At 48.5% G+C, this 22,415-nt stretch overlaps 1 protein-coding gene across 1 annotated transcript; it reads left to right on the top strand.

The window, feature by feature from the left end:
- Window positions 1-349: 349 nt before the first annotated feature.
- Window positions 350-22,118, top strand: c19h6orf47 (chromosome 19 C6orf47 homolog). The gene is made up of 2 exons (XM_070862207.1): window positions 350-1,238; window positions 22,061-22,118. Exon 1 carries the CDS (start codon window positions 372-374, stop codon window positions 1,128-1,130), a length of 759 nt encoding a protein of 252 aa, XP_070718308.1. The 5' UTR covers window positions 350-371; the 3' UTR covers window positions 1,131-1,238; window positions 22,061-22,118.
- Window positions 22,119-22,415: the final 297 nt, after the last annotated feature.

Genomic DNA, 22,415 nt, shown 5'->3' with positions numbered 1-22,415 from the left:
GGGGGGAGGAGCGGGGTGGATAGGACTCCCAGTCGGCTGCAGGGAAAGTGACTCACTCTCCGCCTCTTCCACTCCAGCCCCACCCAGTGGTTAATTTCGGCCGTGCCTTGGGATGTCAATTTCGCCTGCACTCGGCAAATGTTGCAAACCTTGGCCACAGTGTATGCCTATGATAATGATGTGTAACATGAGCTTCTTACGTTGCCGTCTGGTCCCTCCTTTCACAACGTCAGGAAGAATTTCCCGAAAGCGGGGAGGGTTGGAGAAAGGAAGGACCCAGCTGTTTCCCCTCTCTTCCTTTTTCTTGTTTTTTTTCCTCTCTTTCCCCCCTCTGCTAGTTCCCCCCCGCCCCCCCCTCCTCTTCCCCCTGCATGAGTTTGGCCGCATTTCTCCTGGTTACTTTCATGGGGAACACCGCGGTGCGGGCGGCGGCGGAGCGGGGCAGCCCAGCGGAGACTGTCGCCCAGGGCGGCGCGGTTGCAAGTACTTCTCCCAGGATGAAGAGGGCTCGCTGGCTGCTGAGGCTCGTCCCCAACTTGGCTGCTCTGCTGGCCCGAGCTCTGGGCTGGCTCAAGCCTTCGCTGCGCTGGCTGAGGAGGAGGATCAAGGCGGACAGGAGCCAACTGGAACAAGAGGTCAAGTTGGATGAGGTGGACCTCCAACATCTGGGGAGGAAGGACGAGGAAGAGGAGGCGAAGCAAGAGGAGAAGGAGGCGGAGGAGGAGGTGGCTGTGGGACCTCAAGGAGCACCAGGAGGTGAGGCTCCCACCAGGAGATGCGAAGCCCCCGAGCACTTTGAGATCTCCTTCAACTTTATCCGGCATCTCTTCGACATGTTTGTGGTGGGCTTCCTCTGCCTGGCCTCCCCTGTCTTCCGCATGGCCCTGGATGTGCTGGGCCTCCGGGGCTTGGCCAAGCTCTGGCTTCACGGGATGGCCCTGTTCCTGGTGGTCTGTTACGGGATGGCACTGGTTCTCTGGCTGGTGCAGACCTACATGGTGCAGTTGGCACTGCTCTTCGGCGGGGTGCAACTTATGGTCCTCGGAGTGAGCATCCAGCACCAGGAGAAGGTGGACCTCGAGGTGGAAACGAAGGACCTGGAGGACTCCATAGCACCATCAGGCCCCTGATGACAACATGCACAGGGACATGATCCCAGGCCTGTGTGTGTGTGTGTGTGGGGCTGAAAACTTACTTCTTTCAAAGGACAAACAAAAACTAATGTGACTCCTTTTAAGGTGACTCACTGCAATATTTTTTTAAGAGAATTCTGTTTCACTTAAGTAAGTGTCTTTCAACATGTGTGAGCGCGCACACGCACACACACAATTTTGTATGGGGCAGACGACTTTGTAATTTAAAAAAAAGTTAAGATGTAAGATTTCTGCACGTACCATCGTCGGGTCTCGAAGCCAAGGCGGGGTATTTAAAGGGGTACCGCCGTGGTAGCCATCGTGCTTGGCAAGCCCTCCTGATTGGTCGGGGGGGAGAGAGATTAACTCGCCCCCGTGTGACTGAGCCACGCAGATCAAAAAAGGGCCTGGTTCATTCAATCCGCGCTGGGCCTAGCGGGATTCCGCAGGGGTTTGGATGTTGGGGGTGGGGGGGGATGAGGAGGAGGAGGGACGCTGCAGTTGACATCGACCTTGTTACATTCGGGTGAAGGGCGGTTGGGCTGGGGGCAGGAAACCGGATGCTTTCTGATTCCGTGAAAGTGTGCGGGTATTGGAGGAGGACAATGTGACTGCGGTGTTCCCCCCCCCCCCTTGCCGAATAGCTGGTGTCCCGCGCGCACTGTTACCCCGGCGTCAGTTGATTCCGAGGAGCGTGTGACTACGCTGCTTCCCCCTTGCCGAATAGCTGGTGTCCCCGCGCGCGCTGTTACCCCGCCGTCGGTAGATTCCGAGGAGCGTGTGACTGCGCTGCTCCCCCTTGCCGAATAGCTGGTGCCCCCGCGCGCGCTGTTGCCCCGCCGTCGGTAGATTCCGAGGAGCGTGTGACTGCGCTGCTCCCCCTTGCCGAATAGCTGGTGTCCCCGCGCGCGCTGTTACCCCGCCGTCAGTAGGTTCCAAGGAGGCCAGTTTGATTTGGAGTGGGTGTGGGGTGAGGCGAGCATTTGCCCAGCCACACAACACGGGGAGGTAATTGACTGAGCAAAGCGTCAGGACAGCGAAACCTTTTTCTGCATTTCCCTGTCTCTTGTTTAAAACTTGAAAATCAGCATTGAAGTATATTTACAGGCTGCTCATTTTTGTAATTGTTTATTTTTGACACTGGGTTCGGCTGGTTTTCATTTACCCCCCCCCCCCTTAGATTGTATTTATTTACCAGTGAAGTTGTATTGGATTCAGAACTGATTCTGAACTTGGTACCGAGCTAGTGTTCTGAGCCTGGCTGTGTTTTTACTGAGCCGTTTTCGACCAGGTGCCACCGGGAATCGTGTCACCGGCCTTGGAGTGCGCCGTGTTGCGTTCGCAGTCTGGGAAGGGACTGAACAGAAATTAAAGTTTCCCCAGCTGGCGAGGAGGTATTTGACTGTGAAAAGTTCTGGAACTACCCGGCAGCATGTCCGAAAAGAGGGACAGGTGGGATAATGTGCTGGATGTCGATCCTTCCATCAGACCCGACCGTGGGGCTCGTCCGGACACGTTAACCCGCCCTTTCCTCTCTACCACTCCTGCTGTGTCTTTCCAGAACTTTCTATTTCCATTTCCGATTTCCAGCACTTGAAGGGTGTTTGTGTAAAAAAAAAAATCAAATCTCATGAATGCTTGTCTACTCAAGGATGCTGAGAAACAAATTGCGTCTTTGTTCTGTAAATCTCTCTCAGCTGACCATGATATCCTGGCTCCCAGGGGATTAACGCTGTAACCCCCCCCTACTTCTCCTGATTTGCAGGGCAGACTTTCCTGTTCCTAGGCCCGGGTGGCGGTGGGGCCGCAGGGAAGGGGGAGATCTATAGGATCGCTTGGACGATATTCCGGGAGTACGGGAATATCGTCGCGGGGTGGAGTGCACGGCTTGAACTCGGCCCATCCTAAACTCACTGCGTCCAGGGGATCCCCAGGCCCGGAAATCGTTCCTCCCCACCCCCCATTTAAACTGGTGGAGAGCTCCGCGTGTGTGGGGGAGCTCCGCGTGTGTGGGGGAGGTCCGTGGTGGAGGTCTGTGTGTGGAGGAGCTCTTGAGTGTGGTAGACATCCATGTGGGGTGGGGTGGGGGCAGCTCCGTGTGATGCAACGTAATAAAAACACGGGCCCACCACCAGAATTTGCAGCTCGGGGAAAGGCCAGTGTGTTTTACCACCTGGGTATGTGCTCGGAATTGAAGGGTGATGGGGTTGGGGGGGGGGGGGGGGTGGCGGTGTGGTATTCGGGCCTGTAATGGACCCTCAGTCCAACCCAAGATTGGCGATTTGGGGCATGGAACACACCAGACACAGCTGGGCTGAATGCTACCCTCAAGGGAACTGTCCCCCCAGCCTGAATCCCTGCCCTCAGGATAGCAAGTGGGCAGGAGGCAGAGGAGAAATATTGCTGCCAGCGCTGTGGGAGGGAAATCGCTTGCTTGAGGTTCCAGAATTGTCAACTTATAACAACCGGCAGGGCCCTGTCGCCTCAGAGACATTTAGGCCTGAATTTTAATCCAGAGGCAGGTTGGGAGCGGTCGGGAAAACCAGGAGAGCGCTTTTAATGGCAGGGCTTGATTTGCATTGGAAACTGCTGATTTCCACCCAAAGCCAGCCAGATTGAGAGGCTGGCTGCCTGTGGGCCGGAAGGCCTGTGGCACTAGGCCTCAGGAGGGAGGGCGGGATCACGTGGGGGAGAGGGAGGGAGGGTGGGGTGGTGGAAGAGCATGGGGATTGCCAGAGGAGGGGATGTGGGGACCGACTGGGGGTCGGTTCAGATCGGGGGTAGGGAGCACGGGTGAGCATCGGAGGGCTGGAGGAGCAGACTCCTGGGGACTCTCTGCAAATAGTGACGCACTCCCGGGGACTCCCTGCAAAGACACACTCCGGGGGTCCCCTGCAAATACTGACACACTCCGGGGGTCCCCTGCAAATACTGACACACACTCCTGGGGACTCCCTGCAAAGACACACTCCGGGGGTCCCCTGCAAATACTGACACACTCCGGGGGTCCCCTGCAAATACTGACACACACTCCTGGGGACTCCCTGCAAAGACACACTCCGAGGGTCCCCTGCAAATACTGACACACTCCCGGGGTCCCCTGCAAATACTGACGCAATACCGGGGGTCCCCTGCAAATACAGGTGCGACATCCAAAATCCGGAGTTTCGGAATCTGGACACCGGGCTGACCCACGGCGGGGTCGTCCGGAAACCGGAAAATGTTCCGAAATCCAGACTCTCCCTGCCTTAGCCGCGCAACCATCCCCGCCTCGGCCCGACCTACCCTGGCCAGGGCCTGACCTCGCCGCCGCCCCCCCCCCCCCCTGCTCCTCAGCTCAACCTCCCCCCCCCCCCCCCGGCACAGTTGACTCCCCCCCCCCCCCCCCCCCCCACCTTGTTGGCCTCGACCCAACTGACCGCTCCCCTACCCTATCTACCTCAACCCAGGCAAAGACGTTCTGAAATACCCAGAATCCGGAACAGCCTTGGTCCCAAGGTTTCCAGATTTCGGACGTCTCACCTGTGCTGACGCACTCCTGGGTACCCCCTGAAATACTGACACACTCTCAGCAATCTCCTGCAACTACTGACACAATACATATTACAAATATTGAATCTAACTATAAGAGATTATGATGGTTTATATATAGAATAACGGAAAGCCGGGAATGAGGTACAGGCTGTAATCTAATCAAGGGGTTCAGAGGATTTATATATAAAATAATGGATACCCAGGAGGGAGTTACAGGCTGGAATCTAATCGAGTGTTGATCACTTGTTTATATCACGTGAATAGTTTTTTATTGTGCGAATCTGGCATTATATGTTTCTCCTCTCGTGTTTAAAAAGATTGGAGATAGAATTTGGCTTTTTAAATCTAATGTTATGGAAGAGCTTGGTGTAGTCTTGCCTGCATACTTCCTGCTCATGTGTGGAGGCGTATAAAAAAACCAAAGGTGGCAAAATGGGGAACACGGAGCTAGAGCAAGGTTTGCAATGGTGTGGTCTTAGAATGTTAATGGCCGAGGTCATGGTGAGGTTTGACTGAGCTGGATGGGAGATCCTTACATTGAAGGTAGAATTTGGGGTAGCCACAGTCTGGTTCCCAGTGAGGAAGGGCCCACAGCACCACTCCCCCCTAATTGGGACATAAGGTTTAATGTCCTTCCTGGTTTATTTGTAGCAAATTCATCAAGGGTTCGTGTTACATTCCTGCCTGCATTGAATTTATTTAAAAATAAGAGCTTAAGATAGTGCAGCCAAGAATCAGTACCTGACAAGTATAGAGACAGTGTCGAGGGAGCTTTACTCTGTATCTAACCCGTGCTGTACCTGCCCTGGGAGTGTTTGATGGGACAGTGTAGAGGAAGATTTACTCTGTATCTAACCCCGTGCTGTACCTGCCCTGGGAGTGTTTGATGGGACAGTGTCGAGGGAGCTTTACTCTGTATCTAACCCGTGCTGTACCTGCCCTGGGAGTGTTTGATGGGACAGTGTAGAGAGAACTTTACTCTGTATCTAACCCATGCTGTATCTGCCCTGGGAGTGTTTGATGGGACAGTGCAGAGGGAGCTTTACTCTGTATCTAACCCGTGCTGTACCTGCCCTGGGAGTGCGTGATGGGACAGTGTAGAGGGAGCTTTACTCTGTATCTAACCCGTGCTGTACCTAACCCATTGACCGCAAGTTAAACCCGTCTCGTCCTGAACAAATGGATTTACGTTAACAACAAAATATATTGTGAGTACAAGACAGAATAGAGCGACCCCAAGCTGCCAGTAGACTCCATAACCTAACGCTGCAGATAGGAGTGCCACGGGGTTGGGTGAAACACTGGTTTTACACCCTGTCCGGTATTACTCTCCGTAACTTCAATAGAGTAAAATCGGGGCAGGATTGTAAAACCAGTGTTGTCCACCATCCCATCAGTTTCCCGACAAGTGTGTCAGGTTAAAATTAACCTCAATTTTATATGATTGCGCCCCCCCCCCCCCTCCCCCCCTACCCCCCCACCAGCCCTGACATTGTTCTCCATTGCCCTCAATGCATCCGATCGGGTCTTCTCCCTTTCCGATTGGCCGGAGCGCCGCCAAATGATGGACGTGTTGGGTGGGCCAATGGCGGCATGGTGCCGGGAAACAGTTGGCGGGTGGGAAGGTCATGTGATGAAACCCTCTCGGAATATGGCTGACGAGAGTGGGCGGGCCTTGGCCTGATGCAGCAGCAGTAGGTTCAAAAGCTGGCGGCAAAGGCAGTCAGATATGAGGAGTAAGTTCCCAGGCTCGCTCGCTCGCGCACTCTCGGTGTCAGCTGTGGCTCAGTGGGTAGCACACTCGCCTCAGTGGGTCAGAAGATTGTGGGTTCAAGTCCCACTCCGGGGTCTTGAGTGGTAGGCTGACACTTCACTGCAGCGCTGAGGGAACACTGCACTGTTGGGCGTACCATCTTTCGGATGAGACGCTAAACTGAGGCCCTGTCTGCTGTAAAAGATCCCACGGCACCATTTCGAACAAGAGGAGGGGAATTATCCCGGGTGTCCTGGGCCAATATTGATCCCTCAATCATCATCACTAAAACAGATTATCTGGCCGTTATCACTTTGCTGTTTGTGGGACTGTGCTTGTGCGCAAACAGTGACTACACTTCAAAAGTATTTCTTCGGCTGTAAAGTGCTTTGAGACATCCGGTGGTCGTGAAAGGCGCTATATAAATCCAAGTCTTTCTTGCTTTGCTGTCGGCCCACAGTGGACTAAATTGAATCTTTGGGGTTTTGTTCTGCCATGGCCCTTTGCTACCCAGAGGCCAAGCCCACTTACAACAAACCCATGGCCATCAGCAGCAGGGAAATAGAGAGAATGCCAGTCACAGGGAGCAGCACCTCTGGGTTGGATTGTGCAACGGTTGCTGAGACGCTACGGAGCAAGTTGGGTGGGCTTTTGCCTCTGACCCCTTACCGCCATTTCCCCACCTGGGCTTTCTGCTGACCTGTTGGTGTGAGGCAGAACTGTGACGATGATTATATTTATTACTGACTGTTTCTGACTTGGGCGGGGGAAACTAACCTCCGTTCGTGACGGGATACCTTTGTGTGAAGTAGGGTTGCCAACTCTGTGTTTGTACAGATTCCTGGAGGTTTCATCACATGACCAACCGCTCAGTCAAATAGCCTTTATCCCCCCGTCTCCAATATTTTTTATTACTTTCGTGTTTTCTTTTCTCGTGGCTGTTGCTCGCAGCTAAATCTTCAAATCCCACCCCAAGGACTTGAACATAAAAATCCAGGCTGACAGTCCAGTGCAGTGCTGAGGGAGTGCTGCTCTGTTGGAGGTGCCGTCTTTCAGACAAAGACGTTCAACCGAGGCCCCACCTGCTCTCTCGGGGACGTAAAAGGTCCCATGGGCACTATTTCGAAGAAGCGCAGGACAGTTATCCCCGGTGTCCTGGCCAATATTTATCTTTCAATCAACATTGCTAAAACAGAGGATCTGGTCAATATCAGATTGCTGTTTGTGGGAGCTTGCTGTGTGCATTTCGTACATTACAAAGTAACTACACTCCAAATGTACTTCATTGGCTGCAAAGCGCTTTCAGTCATCCAGTGGTCGTGAAAGGCGCTATATAAATGCAAGTCTTTTTTTTCAATTCCTGGAGGGTTGGCAACCCTAGACTGTGAAGCTATTTTGGAATCAATTAAACCACTAACTTTGTTATTGTCAGGTTTGTGAGGAGGCAGAGCACTGAGTAAAGTCGTATTTACTCCGGCTTGGGAATGTTGTGGCACATGAATTGGTCATATTTTATTCTGATTTTAAATAAAAATGATAAGTGAGTAAATACACGTTGTGTGAGGGGAGCAGTAAGGGGCAGACCAGGTGGGGGAACTGGGCTCTCTCTTCAGTCTGCGCTGAGCCACCTGGTCTCGGGGCGCGAGGGGAAGCAATACTTATGAGGAGAGTCTTGAGACAGTGGCGAGTATCTCCACTAACGCAGAAAAGACTAAAACGAGATTAAATAGTGTTTTTTTTTTAATTATGAAGGGTTTGAATAAGGATAAACTATTTCTTTTGATCGAGAAAGGCAGTGACCTTGCACATCATAGGAGCAGGAGGAGGCCATTCAGCTTCTCGAGCCTGTTCCGCCTTCAATTAGATCATGGCTGATCTGCATCTTAACGCCATTTATTCGCCTTGGTTCCGTAACCTTAATACACTTGTCTAACAACATTTCAATCTCAGGCTTGACCGCCCCCCAACCCCCCCCCTCCCCCTGCAGCTTCAACAGCTTTTTGGGGGAAGAAAGTATTCCAGATTTCTACAGACCATTTGTGTGAAGAAGGTCCCTGAAACATAGAAACATAGAGAATAGATGTAGGAGTAGGCCATTCGGCCCTTCGAGCCTGCACCACCATTCAATATTATCATGGCTGATCATGCAACTTCAGTATCCCATTCCTACTTTCTCTCCGTACCCCTTGATCCCTTTAGCCGTAAGGGCCACATCTAACTCCCTTTTGAATATATCCAACGAACTGGCCTCAACAACTTTCTGTGGTAGAGAATTCCACAGGTTCACAATTCTCTGAGTGAAGCAGTTTCTCCTCACCTTGGTCCTAAATGGCTTACCCCTTATCCTTATCCTGGTTCTGGACTTCCCCAACATTGGGAACATTCTTCCTGCATCTAACCTGTCCAATCTCGTCAGAATTTTATATGTTTCTATGAGATCCCCTCTCATTCTTCTAAATTCCAGTGAATATAAGCCTAGACGATCCAGTCTCTCTTCATATGTCAGTCCTGCCATCCCGGGAATCAGTCTGGTGAACCTTCGCTGCACTCCCTCAATAGCAAGAATGTCCTTCCTCAAGTTAGGAGACCAAAACTGAACACAATATTCAAGGTGTGGCCTCACCAAGGCCCTGTCCATCTGCAGTAAGACCTCCCTGCTCCTATACTCAAATCCTCTTGCTACGAAGGCCAACATGCCATTTGCCACCTTCACCGCCTGCTGTACCTGCACACCAACTTTCAATGACTGATGTACCATGACATCCAGGTCTCATTGCACCCCCCCTTTTCCTAATCTGTCACCATTCAGATAATATTCTGCCTTCCTGTTTTTGCCACCAACGGCCTACCTCTAATTTTAAGGTCCCTCCCCCCTGAGTTCTATGACCAGGGTCATTTATTTTAAATCGCGACTAAGAGAAAGGGGAACAGAAGAGATGTCTGTTCCAACTCTAAAGCAGGGTTGATGGAGCGCTGCAATATGCTGCCACCGGGAGTGGTTGTGGCAGAGGCGTTTGCATCTTTTAAGGGGAAAGTGGACTACGGAGAGTGAGTAAGTGGGATTAGTTTTAGGAATTGCCCTAGCACTGATACAATGGGCCGAAGGGCCTCCTGTTCTGTAAACCTCTATGGTTTGGGGGGGGGGGGAAATAAATTCAGCTAGGATTGTCACTCTTGCTCGCCATCTGGTGCCCTTCTCTTCCCCCACCCCCTCTTCTAATCCCCGTCATACGGCCGACTCGGAGAGTCGTTGGCTGTGGGTTTCTCCGCTGCCCCACTCGATGGCCGGGCGGTGCTGCCTCTGGTCAAGTGGATCGGTGGAGATGGGTGAGCGCAGAAGCTAGGAGCTCCCCGGCCTGTGACTGGGATTCACCATAAAGGATTTTCGACTTGTGTTGAAACGCCACCGAATCATTTGAACCTGCCATTAGCCTGGTGTAAAGAGCCTTCCTCTTTGCATTGGATTTTATTCAGTGATGAGCGGGTGAGAGAGACCACTTAAAAAAAATTCTGAAGCGCACACATTTTTAAAAAAAATTTGTTCACAGTGATGTAGGCAAGGCCAGCATTTATTGCCCATCCCGAATTGCCCTCGAGAAGGTGGTGTGAGCCGCCTCATGCAACAGAGTGCCTCGCTAGGCCATTTTAAGATGGCAGTTAAGAGCCAAGCACATTGCTGCTGTGGGTCTGGAGTCACGTATTGGCCAGACTGGGGTAAGGACGGCAGATTTCGTTCCCTAAAGGACATTAGTGAACCAGATGGGTATTTACGACAATCCCTGGTCACCATTACTGACGCTAGCTTTTCATTCCAGATTTATTTTAACTGAATTTAAATTCCCCCAGCTGCCGTGGGAGGATTGAACCCTTGTCTCCAGATCATTAGTCCAGGCACCACGCTGGATCAGCGAATCCAGTAAGATTACCACTATGCTACTGCACCCAGTGACATTTGTATGGAGGGTTGGGGAACAGGCGAGTATTAAGAATACCACAAACCTAATCGGATCCATTGCTTCGAGTGCGATCAGTGAAATGAGCCAGGTGTAAAGGTGTGAGTGAGGATGGTTGCAACCAGGCAGAGGAATCATAGAGTGATACAACGCAGAAGGAGATCTTTCGGCCAATCGTGCCTGTGACGGCTCTTTGAAAGAGCGATTTAATTGGTCCCCCTCGCCCCCCCCCCCCCCCCACCCCAGAGCCCTGCAAAAATGTTTTCCTTTTCAAGTATTTATCCAATTCCCTTTAGAAAGTTACTATTGAATCTGCTTCCACCGCCCTTTTCAGGCAGTGCATTCCAGATCACAAACAACTCGCGTCATTTTTTGCCCCTCCCATGTCACCTCTTTGTTTTACCAATCAGCTCAAATCTGTGTCTCCTCTGGTTACTGACCCTCCCGACAGTGGGAATAGTTTCTTCTTATTTACTCTTGTCAAAACCGTTCAGGAGCAGGGTGACTTGATGATGTCAGTGTAACAGTCGTTTGAACCGTGGCTTCCATACAGTTGGATATCGCTGTCTGTATCAAGGCACTGTGACAGTAATATATTTACCAGCACAAGAACTGACGGTTCACAATAAATATATTAAAACATTTTTTAAACACAGTATCTCTGGTGATAGTGTTGCTCCTGACTAGTCCTGTTCTTTCACTTAAGGCAGAATGCTGGTTAGAGCCACTCCAACCCCCCACTGTAACCGTTCACCTGTCTTTCTGAAGGGTGCTGACAGCTCTCCTGTGTAATTCGCGGAAGTTTTTAGCTTTCCTATCCAGTTAAGCAGGTTTGGGTGAACCTGGCCTCCGACAGGCTCATCGGGGTGTAACGATGCCCGGAATCAGTCAATTTGTGCTGGGTGAGGGTAGACAAATAAGCTTTGGACTGCGTCGGGGTGGAGTCTGTGTTATTTTGAGGTGACTCTTAAGGTTAACCTTCAGAGCATATTTGTAAACTGCACAGGAAGCAGGGCCAAAACCTCAGCGTGTTGGAGCCACAACACAGGAGCGATGCACATGAACTATCTCCTAACCAGAACTGAAAAGAGTAGAAAAGCACAATATGATTTAAATGGAGAGAGACGACAGAATGCTGCGGTACAGAGGGATCTGGGTGCCCTCGTATATGAAACACAAACAGTTAGTACGCAGGTACAGCAAGTAAGTAGGAAGGCAAATGGAATGTTGACCTTTTTATTGCAAGGCGGATAGAGTATAAAAGCAGAGAAGACTTGCTGCAACTGTACAGCGTATTGGTGAGGCCACACCTGGAGTATTGCATACAGTTTTGGTCTCCGTATTTAAGGAAGGATATACTTGCATTGGAGGCAGTTCAGAGAACGTTCACGAGGTTGATTCCTGAGATGAAAGGGTTATCTTATGAAGAAAAATTGAGCAGTTTGAGCCTGTACTCATTGGTGTTTGGAAGAATGAGAGGTGATCTTATTGAAACATATAAGATTCTGAGGGGGCTTGATAAGGTAGATGGAGAGAGGATGTTTCCTCACGTGGGGGAATCTGGAACTAGGGGGCATAGTTTCTGAATAAGGGGTCGCTCATTTAAGATGGAGATGAGGAGGAATTTCTTCTCGGAGGGTTGTGAATCTGTCGAATTCTCTACCCCAGAGAGCTGTGGAGCCTGGGTCATTGAATTTATTTAAGGTGGGGATAGACAGATTTTTGAACTACTGGAGAGTCAAGGGTTATGGGGAGAGGGCGGGGAAGTGGAGCTGAGGCCAGGATCAGATCAGCCATGATCTCATTGAATGGCGGAGCAGTCTCGAGTGGCCATATGGCCTACTCCTGCTCCTATTTCTTATGTTCTGAGGGAGACTCGGATCATAGACCCATACAGCGCAGGAGGCCGCCATTCGGCCCGCCTTGCCTGTGCTGACTCTTTGAAAGAGCTGTCCAATGTAGTCCCACACCCCAGCTTTTCCCCACAACCCTGAAAATTAGTCCTCTTCAAGTACGTGTCCAATTGCCTTTTGAAAGCTCCCATGGAATCTGCTTCCACCACCCTTTCAGATGGTGCGTTCCAGATCATAACAACAATAGCAACAACTTGTAATTATATAGCGCCTTTAACATAGTAAAAGTCCCAAGGCGCTTCACAGCAGTGTTATAAGACGAAACAAATCAATTTGACACCGAGCCACATAAAAAATTACAGCAACTGACCAAAAGCTTTGAAAAGAGGTAGGTTTTAAGGAGCGTCTTAAAGGAGGAAAGTGAGGCAGAGAGGTTTAGGGAAAATTCTTCTAATTTCCCCTCTCTTATTTTAAATCCGTGGCCTCTGGCTACCAACCCACTTGCCAGAGGGAACAGTTTCTCTCCACTTGCTCTATCAAAACAACTCAACATTTTGAATACCTCGGTTAGGTTTCCCCTCGATCCTCTCTGCTCCAAGGAGGACACTCCCAGCTTCTCAATCTCTCTGATCTCTGATCATAGTGTGCTCGCTCCCTGGAGCCACAGGGAAGATCTTTTATATATACAAACCTGTGCATTTGTTGATAGTATGTATGTGATGATGTGTGTGTATTGTATATATGATGCAGTTTGTGTGCATGTGAGAGAGACAGGGGGATTGCTAGAAAATGGTCCCATCTAGTTCACCTTCGACCATCCCGATAGTGTCATGATTCCAATTCTGGCCTTTTGTGCATTCCTGATTTTTATTGCCCAGCCATTGGCGGCCGTGCCTTCAGTTATCTGGGCCCTTAGCTCTGAAATTCCCACTGTAAACCTCTCCACCTCGCTCTCTTCTCCTTTAAGATTCTCCTTAAAATCTACCTCTTTGATGGCTCAGTCAGTTTTTGTCTGATAGTCACTCCTGTTCACCGTCTTTTGGACGTTTTACTGCATTAAAAGTGCTATATATAGGCAAGTTGTTGTAATGGATTAGTTGACTGAACATAGCAATCAATCTCTAGCAGTTGGGGAACTTCCATTAGTCAGATCAGAAGGTGTTTTTACTTCACTTTTATATTTATTCATGTACTTCCTGTTCCTTTATTCTGTTTGGGGTTGACTCTCCAATTGGCAGAGTATAAATTGTGCAGGATCAGTCCCCTTATTTAGCATTAACCTCCTGGCAGAGTCTATGGTGCAGTAATTCCCTGTTGCTCCGATCATTTGTACTTGGCAGCATAGTTGCTGAGGGAGGCAGGCACATCTCATTCAGTGGAGCCTCATCACCCCCAATGTCTTTATCACATACACACATTCACCCACTTGCATGCACACTTGCACACATGCAGACTTAAATGCACATACTTACACACTTATACACTCACGCACACATATTCTTACACACACTACCTTACACACACACACACACACGCACACTTATTTACACACACGCACACACTTACTTGCACACACACATACTTGTGACTTCACCTCCCGACTCCCCAAATCTTTTCCACCACCTACAAGGCACAAGTCAGGAGTGTGATGGAACACTCTCCACTTGCCTGGATGAGTGCAGCTCCAACAACACTCAAGAAGCTCGACACCATCCAGGACAAAGCAGCCCGCTTGATCGGCAACCCATCCACCACCTTAAACATTCACTCTCTCCACCACCGGCGCACCGTGGCTGCAGTGTGCACCATCTACAAGATGCACTGCAGCAGCTCACCAAGGCTTCTTCGGCAGCACCTCCCAAACCCGCGACCTAGAAGGGCAAGGGCAGCAGGTGCACGGGAACACCATCACCTCCATATTCCCCTCCAAGTCACACACCATCCTGAGTTGGAAATATATCGGCCGTTCCTTCAACGGCGCTGGGTCACAATCCTGGAACTCCCTCCCTAACAGCTCTGTGGGAGCACCTTCACCACACGGGACTGCAGCGGTTCAAGAAGTCGGCTCACCACCACCTTCTCAAGGGCAGTTAGGGATGGGCAATAAATGCCGGACTTGCCAGCAATGCCCACAGCCCATGAACGAATAAAAAAAATACTTACATACACTTATTTACAGACAGATACACACTTACTTACACATTTATGCACACACACTCCCCCAAACACAACTAGACAAGAACCAGATCACAGCCCACATGCCCGGTGGCTTAAGGTGTTTCTCTTACCAGTTAATAAAACCTCAGATGCCATGAACTGTGTTGATCCTAATATAGGCACAAACATCCCAATGATTAAGGGTTAGCAACAGGAGGGGCAACAATGTTTTTTCTGATCTCGTCACTGTGCCAGTGCTTGCAGGACCCAGCCTCGCAGAGGCCAAAGAGGGGCTTCGAAACTTCCGTAAGCCCACCCGATGCCAGTCCCAGCCTGAAGTGGCTCCCCAGCGATGACGAGTACCCTCGATCACATGGGTAAGGGTATGAACGAATGTGGATCAAATTCTCAAATGGAGTCGAGGTACAGATCACGGAACCGGATTCGAGGGGCTGAATGGCCGATTCCTGTTCCTATGCATCCTGTATGTAAATGGCTTTGAGGGTATAAGCAGAGCCAGCGACTGCATGGAAGGTGGAAGTGCCACAGGTGATGTACCCTAATCGGAGGAGGCCAGACAGTCTCAGCTGTTATCTCCTCCATTTTCCCCCTTCTATTCTTTGTCCCTCAGCATAGAATCATAGAACGGTTACAGCACAGAAAGAGGCGATTTGGCCTGTCGAGCCCGTGCCGGCTATCTGCACAAGCACTTCAGCTAGTCCCACTCCCCTGCCCTTTTCCTGTAGCCCTGCAAATATTTTCTCCAGTCTAGCCATGTAACAGAATTCCCTCGGCCCTGGAATCATTCTTGAAAATCTTTTCTGCACCCTCTCGAAGGCCTTCACATCTTTCCTAAAGTGCGGTGCCCAGAATTGGACACAATACTCCAGTTGAGAACGAACCAGTGTTTTATACAGGTTTATCATAACTTCCTTGCTTCTTTACTCTATGCCTCCATTTATGAAGCGCAGGATCTCGTAAGCTTTTTTAACTGCTTTCTGAATCTTGGTGAGGCCGCACCTGGAATATTGTGTTCAGTTTTGGTCTCCTAATCTGAGGAAGGATGTTCTTGCTATTGAGGGAGTACAGCGAAGGTTCACCAGATTGATTCCCGGGATGGCAGGACTGACCTATGAGGAGAGACGCAATCGACTGGGCCTTTATTCACTGGAGTTTAGCAGAATGAGAGGGGATCTCATAGAAACATATAAAATTCTGATGGGACTGGACAGGTTAGATGCAGGAATAATGTTCCCGATGTTGGGGAAGTCCAGAACCAGGGAATAAAGTCTAAGGATAAGGGGTAGGCCATTTAGGACTGAGATGAGGAGAAACCTCTTCACTCAGAGAGTTGTTAACCCGTGGAATTCTCTACCGCAGAGAGTTATTGATGCCAGTTCGTTCGATATATTCAAGAGGGAGTTAGATATGGCCCTTACGGCTAAAGGGATCAAGGGGTATGGAGAGAAAACAGGAAAGGGGTAGTGAGGGAATGATCAGCCATGATCTTATTGAATGGTGGTGCAGGCTCGAAGGGCCGAATGATCCACTCCTGCATCTATTTTCTATGTTTCTATGAATGCTCCTCGCATTGAGTCTCAGAGCCTTCAGCCTTGTTTTTTTAGCATTCTTTATCCTTTTAGAATTATGTTGTAATGTGGCTCTTTTTGATTTTTGCCATTGATTTCTCTGCCCTCCACTCTTGCTTTTCTCCTTCCTACCTTTTGCTTCTGCCCCCTTTTTACTTCCCTCTGTCTCCCTGTATAGATTCCCATCCCCCTGCCATTTTAGTTTAAACCCTCCCCAACAGCACCAGCAAACACTCCACCTAGGACATCGGTTCCGGTCCTGCCCAGGTGCAGGCCGTCCGGTTTGTACTGGTCCCACCTCCCCAGAACCTGTTCCAATGTCCCAGGAATTTGAATCCCTCCACCTTGCACCATTCCTCAAGCCACGTATTCATCTGAGCTATCCTGCAATTCCTACTCTGACTAACACGTGGCACTGGTAACAATCCTGAGATTACTACCTTTGAGGTCCTACTTTTTAATTTAACTCCTAGCTCCCTAAATTCAGCTTGTAGGACCTCATCCCGTTTTTTTACCTATAAAGTTGGTACCTATATGCACCACCACAACTGGCTGTTCACCCTCCCCCTCCAGAATGCGCTGTAGCCATTCCGAGACATCCTTGACTCTTGCACCAGGAAGGCAACATACCGTCCTGGAGTCTCGTTTGCAGCCGCAAAAAACACCTATCTATTCCCCTTACAATCGAATCCCCTATCACTATAGCTCTCCCCTCTTTTTGCTGCCCTCCTGTGCAGCAGAGCCACCCCTGGTGCCATGGACTTGGCTGCTGCTGCCTTCCCCTGATGAGTCATCTCCCCCAACAGTACTCAAGGTGGTGTATCTGTTTTGGAGGGAGATGAACGCGGAGGACCCCTGCACTACCTTCCTTCCACTGCTCCTGATGGTCACCTATTCCCTATCTGGCTGTGTAATGTTTACATGTGGTGTGACCAACTCACTAAACGTGCTATTCACGACATCCTCCGCATCACGGATGCTCCAGAGTCCATGCGCAGCTCCAGTGCCGCAATGCGGTCTGTCACGAGCTGCAGCTGGATACACTTCCTGCACATGTAATTGTCAGGGACACTTGTTGTGTCCTTGATTACCCACATAGCAGAGGAGGAGCATGACACTGGTCTGGGCACTCCTGCCATGGCTTACCCCTTAGATTAACTTAATTGGTAACAACGCCAAATGTTTCTTACTGCTAAGAAAAAGAAAAAGGCATACCCCTTGATGCCTTTTGTTTCTAGAAATCTATCTATATCTCTCTTAAATATATTCAGTGACTTGGCCTCCACAGCCTTCTGTGGTAAAGAATTCTACAGGTTCACCACCCTCTGAGTGAAAACATTTCTCTTCATCTCAGTCCTAAATTTCCTACCCCGTATCCTGAGACTGTGACCCCTTGGTCTAGACTTCCCAGCCAGGGGAAACATCCTCCCGCATCCAGTCTATCCAACCCAGTCAGAATTTTATACGTTTCAATGAGATCCCCTCTCATTCTTCTAAATTCTCGTGAATACAGGCCTAGTCGACCCAATCTCTCCTCATTCGGCAGTCCTGCCATCCCAGGAATCAGTCTGGTGAACCTTCGCTACACTTCCTCTATGGCATGTATATCCTTTCTTAAGTAAGGAGACCAAAACTGCACACAATACTCGAGGTGCAGTTTCACCAAGGCCATGAATAATAGCAGTAAGACATCCTTGCTCCTGTACTCAAATCCTTGCAATGAAGGCCAACATACCATTTGCCTTCCAAACTGCTTGCTGCACCTGCATGTTTGCTTTCAATGACTGGTGTACAAGGAAACCCAGGTCCCTCTGTAAATCGACACTTCCCAAGCCATCATCATTTAAATAGTACTTTGTCCTTATATTTTTCCTACCGAAGTGGATAACTTCACATTTATCCATGTTATACTGCATCTGCCATGTGTTTGCCCACTCACTCAATCTATCTAAATTGCCTTGCAGCATCTTTTTATCCTCCTCAACTCACAATCCCACCTAGTTTTGTGTCGTCAGCAAGCGAATGTAACCCCACTTTTTAAAAAAGGAGGGAGAAAGAAAATGGGTAATTATAGACCGGTTAGCCTGACATCAGTAGTGGGGAAAATGTTGAAATCAATTATTAAAGATGAAATAGCAGCGCATTTGAAAAGCAGTGACAGGATCGGTCCAAGTCAGCATGGATTTATGAAAGGGAAATCATGCTTGACAAATCTTCTAGAATTTTTTGAGGATGTAACTAGTAGAGTGGACAAGGGAGAACCAGTCGATGTGGTTTATTTGGACTTTCAAAAGGCTTTTGTCAGGGTCCCACACAAGAGATTGGTGTGCAAAATTAAAGCACATGGTATTGGGGGTAATGTACTGACGTGGATAGAGAACTGGTTGGCAGACAGGAAACAGAGAATCAGGATAAACGGTTCCTTTTCAGAATGACAGGCAGTGACTAGTGGGGTGCCACAGGGCTCAGTGCTGGGACCCCAGCTATTTACAATATACATTAATGATTTAGATGAAGGAATTGAGTGTAATATCTCCAAGTTTGCAGATGACACTAAGCTGGGTGGCAGTGTGAGCTGTGAGGAGGACGCTAAGAGGCTGCAGGGTGACTTGGACATGTTAGGTGTGTGGGCAAATGCATGGCAGATGCAGTATAATGTGGATAAATGTGAGGTTATCCACTTTGGTGACAAAAACACGAAGGCAGAATATTATCTGAATGGCGGCAGATTAGGAAAAGGGGAGGTGCAGCGAGACCTGGGTGTCATGGTTCATCAGTCATTGAAAGTTGGCATGCAGGTACAGCAGGCGATGAAGAAGGAAAATGGTATGTTGGCCTTCATAGCTAGGGGATTTGAGTATAGGAGCAGGGAGGTCTTACTGCAGTTGTACAGGGCCTTGGTGAGGCTTCACCTGGAATATTGCATTCAGTTTTGGTCTTCTAATCTGAGGAAGGACATTCTTGCTATTGAGAGAGTGCAGCGAAGGTTCACCAGACTGATTCCCGGGATGGCAGGACTGACATATGAGGACAGACTGGATCGACTGGGCCTGTATTCACTGGAGTTTAGAAGGATGAGAGGGGATCTCATAGAAACTTATAAAATTCTGACAGGACCGAACAGGTTAGATGCAGGAAGAATGTTCCTGATGTTGGGAAAGTCCAAAACCAGGGGACACAAGGAATAAGCCATTTGGGACTGAGATGAGGAGAAACTTCTTCACTCAGAAAGTTGTTAACCTGTGGAATTCCCTAATGCAGAGAGCTGTTGATAACAGTTCATTGGATCTATTCAAGAGGGAGTTAGATATGGCCCTTACAGCTAAAGGGATCAAGGGGTATGGAGAGAAAGCAGGAAAGGGGGTACTGAGGTGAATGATCAGCCATGATCTTATTGAATAGTGGTGCAGGCTCGAAGGGCTGAATGGCCTACTCCTGCACCTATTTTCTATGTTTCTCTTACATTTGGTTCCCTCATCCAAATCATTTATATATATATTGTGAATAGCTGGGGCCCAAACACTGGTCCCTGTGATACTCCACTAGTCACTGCCCGTCACCCTGAAAAAGACCAGTTTATTCCTACTCTGTTTCCTGTCAGTTAACCAATTTTCAATCCATGCCAATACATTACCCCAATTCTATGTGTTTTAATATTGCACAGTCACCTCTTATGTGGGACTTTATCAAAATTCCTGAAAATCAAAATACACTACATCCACTGGTTCTCCCTTATGTATTCTATCAGTTACATCCTCAAAAAACTCCAGTAGGTTTGTCAAACATGATTTTCCTTTCATAAATTCATGTTGACTTTGTTTAATCCCGTTGATATTATCTAAGTGTGCCGTTGTCACATCATTTATAATAGACTCCATCATTTTCCCTACTACTGATGTCAGGCTAACCGGTCTGTAGCTCCCTGTTTTCTCTCTCCCACCTTTTTTAAATAGTGGGGTTACATTTGCCACCCTCCAATCTGCAGGAACTGTTCCATAATCTATAGAATTTGGGAAGATGATAACCAATGCATCTACTATTTCCATGGTTACCTCTTTTAGTATTCTGGGATGCAGATCATCAGGCCCTGGGGATTTATGTGCCTTCAGTCCCATTAGTTTCTCCAGCACTATTTTCTTACTAAGAATCATTTCCTTTAATGCCTCTTGCTCACTAGACCCTTAGTTCCCTAGCATTTCAGACTTTCAGCTTATCTTTCTATTCACATTCCTCTTATGTACTCATCGAGATTCCTTTTGAAAGCCTCTAAGCTTCCTGTGGTAGCGTGTTTCATATTCTAACCACCCACTCTGAGTAAATATATTTCTCCTTAATCCCCTGTAGTGTCAGCTGTGGCTCAGTGGGTAGCACACCTGCCTCTGAGCCAGAAGTTGTGGGTTCAAGATCCACTTGAGAGACTTATGCACATTAATCTAGTCTGACACTCCAGTACAGTGCTGAGGGAGTGCTGCACTGTCGGAGATGCCGTCTTTCGGATGAGACGTTAAACTGAGGTCCCGTCTGCCCTCTCAGGTGGATGTAAAACATCCATGGCACTCTTTCGAAGAAGAGCAGGGGAGTTATCCCCGGTGTCCTGGGCCAATATTTATCCCTCAATCAACATAATAACACAGATGATCTGCTCATTATCACATTACTGTTTGTGGGAGCATGCTGTGCTCAAATTGGCTGCCACGTTTCCTACATTACAACAGTGACTACACTCCAAAAGTACTTCATTGGCTGCAAAGCGCTCTGAGACGTCCGGTGGTCATGAAAGATGCTATATAAATGCAAGTCTTTTTCTTGTTATTGGATTTATTAGTAACTATCTTGTATTTATGGCCCCTAGTTTTGGATTCTCCCACAAGTGGAAACGTTCTCTCCACATCTACCCTGTCCAACCCATTCATAATTTTAAAGACATCTATTAGGTCACCTCCAGACTTCTCTTTTCTAAAGGAAGAATCGCCAACCTGTTCAATCATTCACGATAGCTACAACCTCTCTATTCTGGTACTATCCTTGTAAATCTTTTTTGCACTTTCTCCAGGGCTTCTATGTCCTTTTTATAGTATGGAGAGCAGGACTGTGCACAGTGTTCCAAATGTGGGCAGACCAGGGTCCGATACAAGGTTTACAGAACTTCACTACTTTTGAATTCTATACCCCTAGAAATAAATCCCAATGTTCTGTCGGGATTTTTAGTTGCTTTGCTGACCTGTGATGCTGCTTTTAATGATTTTTTTCACCTGTATTCGTAGATCCCTTTGCTCTTTGACCCCGTTCAGTTCTTATTTTCTAAGGTGCAGGTGATGTTTCTAGTTTTCCTACCAAAGTGCATCACCTCGCATTTATCTTTGCTAAAGTTCATTTGCCACTTAACCACCCAGCCTACAAGTTTTCCAATATTTTCCTGTATTATGTTGCATTCTTCCTCAGTGTTAGCTTAAAAAAAAACACACCCCCGGTATAGAAATCAGAAGAACTTATTTGTAGCTCAGCGAGGAGTAAAATAATTTAAAATTCACCTCCCGTGCAAAATGTTTTTGTATGTAGATGGCGACAGGAGTCGGCCATTCAGCCCATCGAGCCTGTTCCGCCATTCAGTCCATCGAGCCTGTTCCGCCATTCAGTGAGATCACGGCAGAGCTGCACCTCAATTCCATTTACTCCATAACCTTACCCATCAAAAGATCTATCAATCACAGTCTTTGAAAATTTGAATTGACCTCCAGCATTCACAGCCTTTTTGGGGGAAAGAGGATTCCAAATTTCCACATCCCTCTGAGAAAAAAGTGTGTTTCCTGATTTCACTCCCACATGGCCTAGCTACAATTTTAAGTTTCTGTCCTCTTGCTCTTGATTCCATGGGTGGCTATGCCTTCAGCTGCCTGGAATTCCCTCCCTAAACTTTTCCCTCCTCCTTTAAGATGTTCCTTAAAACCGACCCATTCAATCAAGCTTTAGATCACCTTTCCTAATAGCTCATATGGCTTGGTGTCAAATTTTATTTGATAACGTTCCTGTGAAGCACCTTGGGGTATTTTGTGATGTTATATAAATGCGCGTTGTTCATTTTTTGCAGATTTGAGGAACCTGGATGAAGCAATGAGCTGGGTACAGGTAGATGTGATGGTGGTGCAAATGATTGATGACCAGCTCAGGAAAACCTCAATTCTGAGGGTCTGCCTAAGATGATTGATTGATTGCCATTGTACAAATGTCAGCCGTGGATCAGTGGGCAGCACACTCGCTTCCGAGTCAGACTGTTGTGGGTACAAATCCCACTCCGGAGATTTGAGCACATAAATCTAAGCTGACACTCCAGTGCAGTGCTGAGGGAGTGCTGAATGTCAGAAGTGCCCTCTTTCTGATGAGACGTTAAACTGAGGCCCCGTCTGCTCTCTCAGGTGGATGTAAAAGATCCCATGGCGCTATTT

Source organism: Pristiophorus japonicus, chromosome 19 (genome assembly GCF_044704955.1).
Source record: "Pristiophorus japonicus isolate sPriJap1 chromosome 19, sPriJap1.hap1, whole genome shotgun sequence".
NCBI classification, from domain to species: domain Eukaryota; kingdom Metazoa; phylum Chordata; class Chondrichthyes; family Pristiophoridae; genus Pristiophorus; species Pristiophorus japonicus.
Note: the sequence above shows the minus strand (reverse complement) of the source record. Positions and strands in the feature narration are given on the sequence as shown.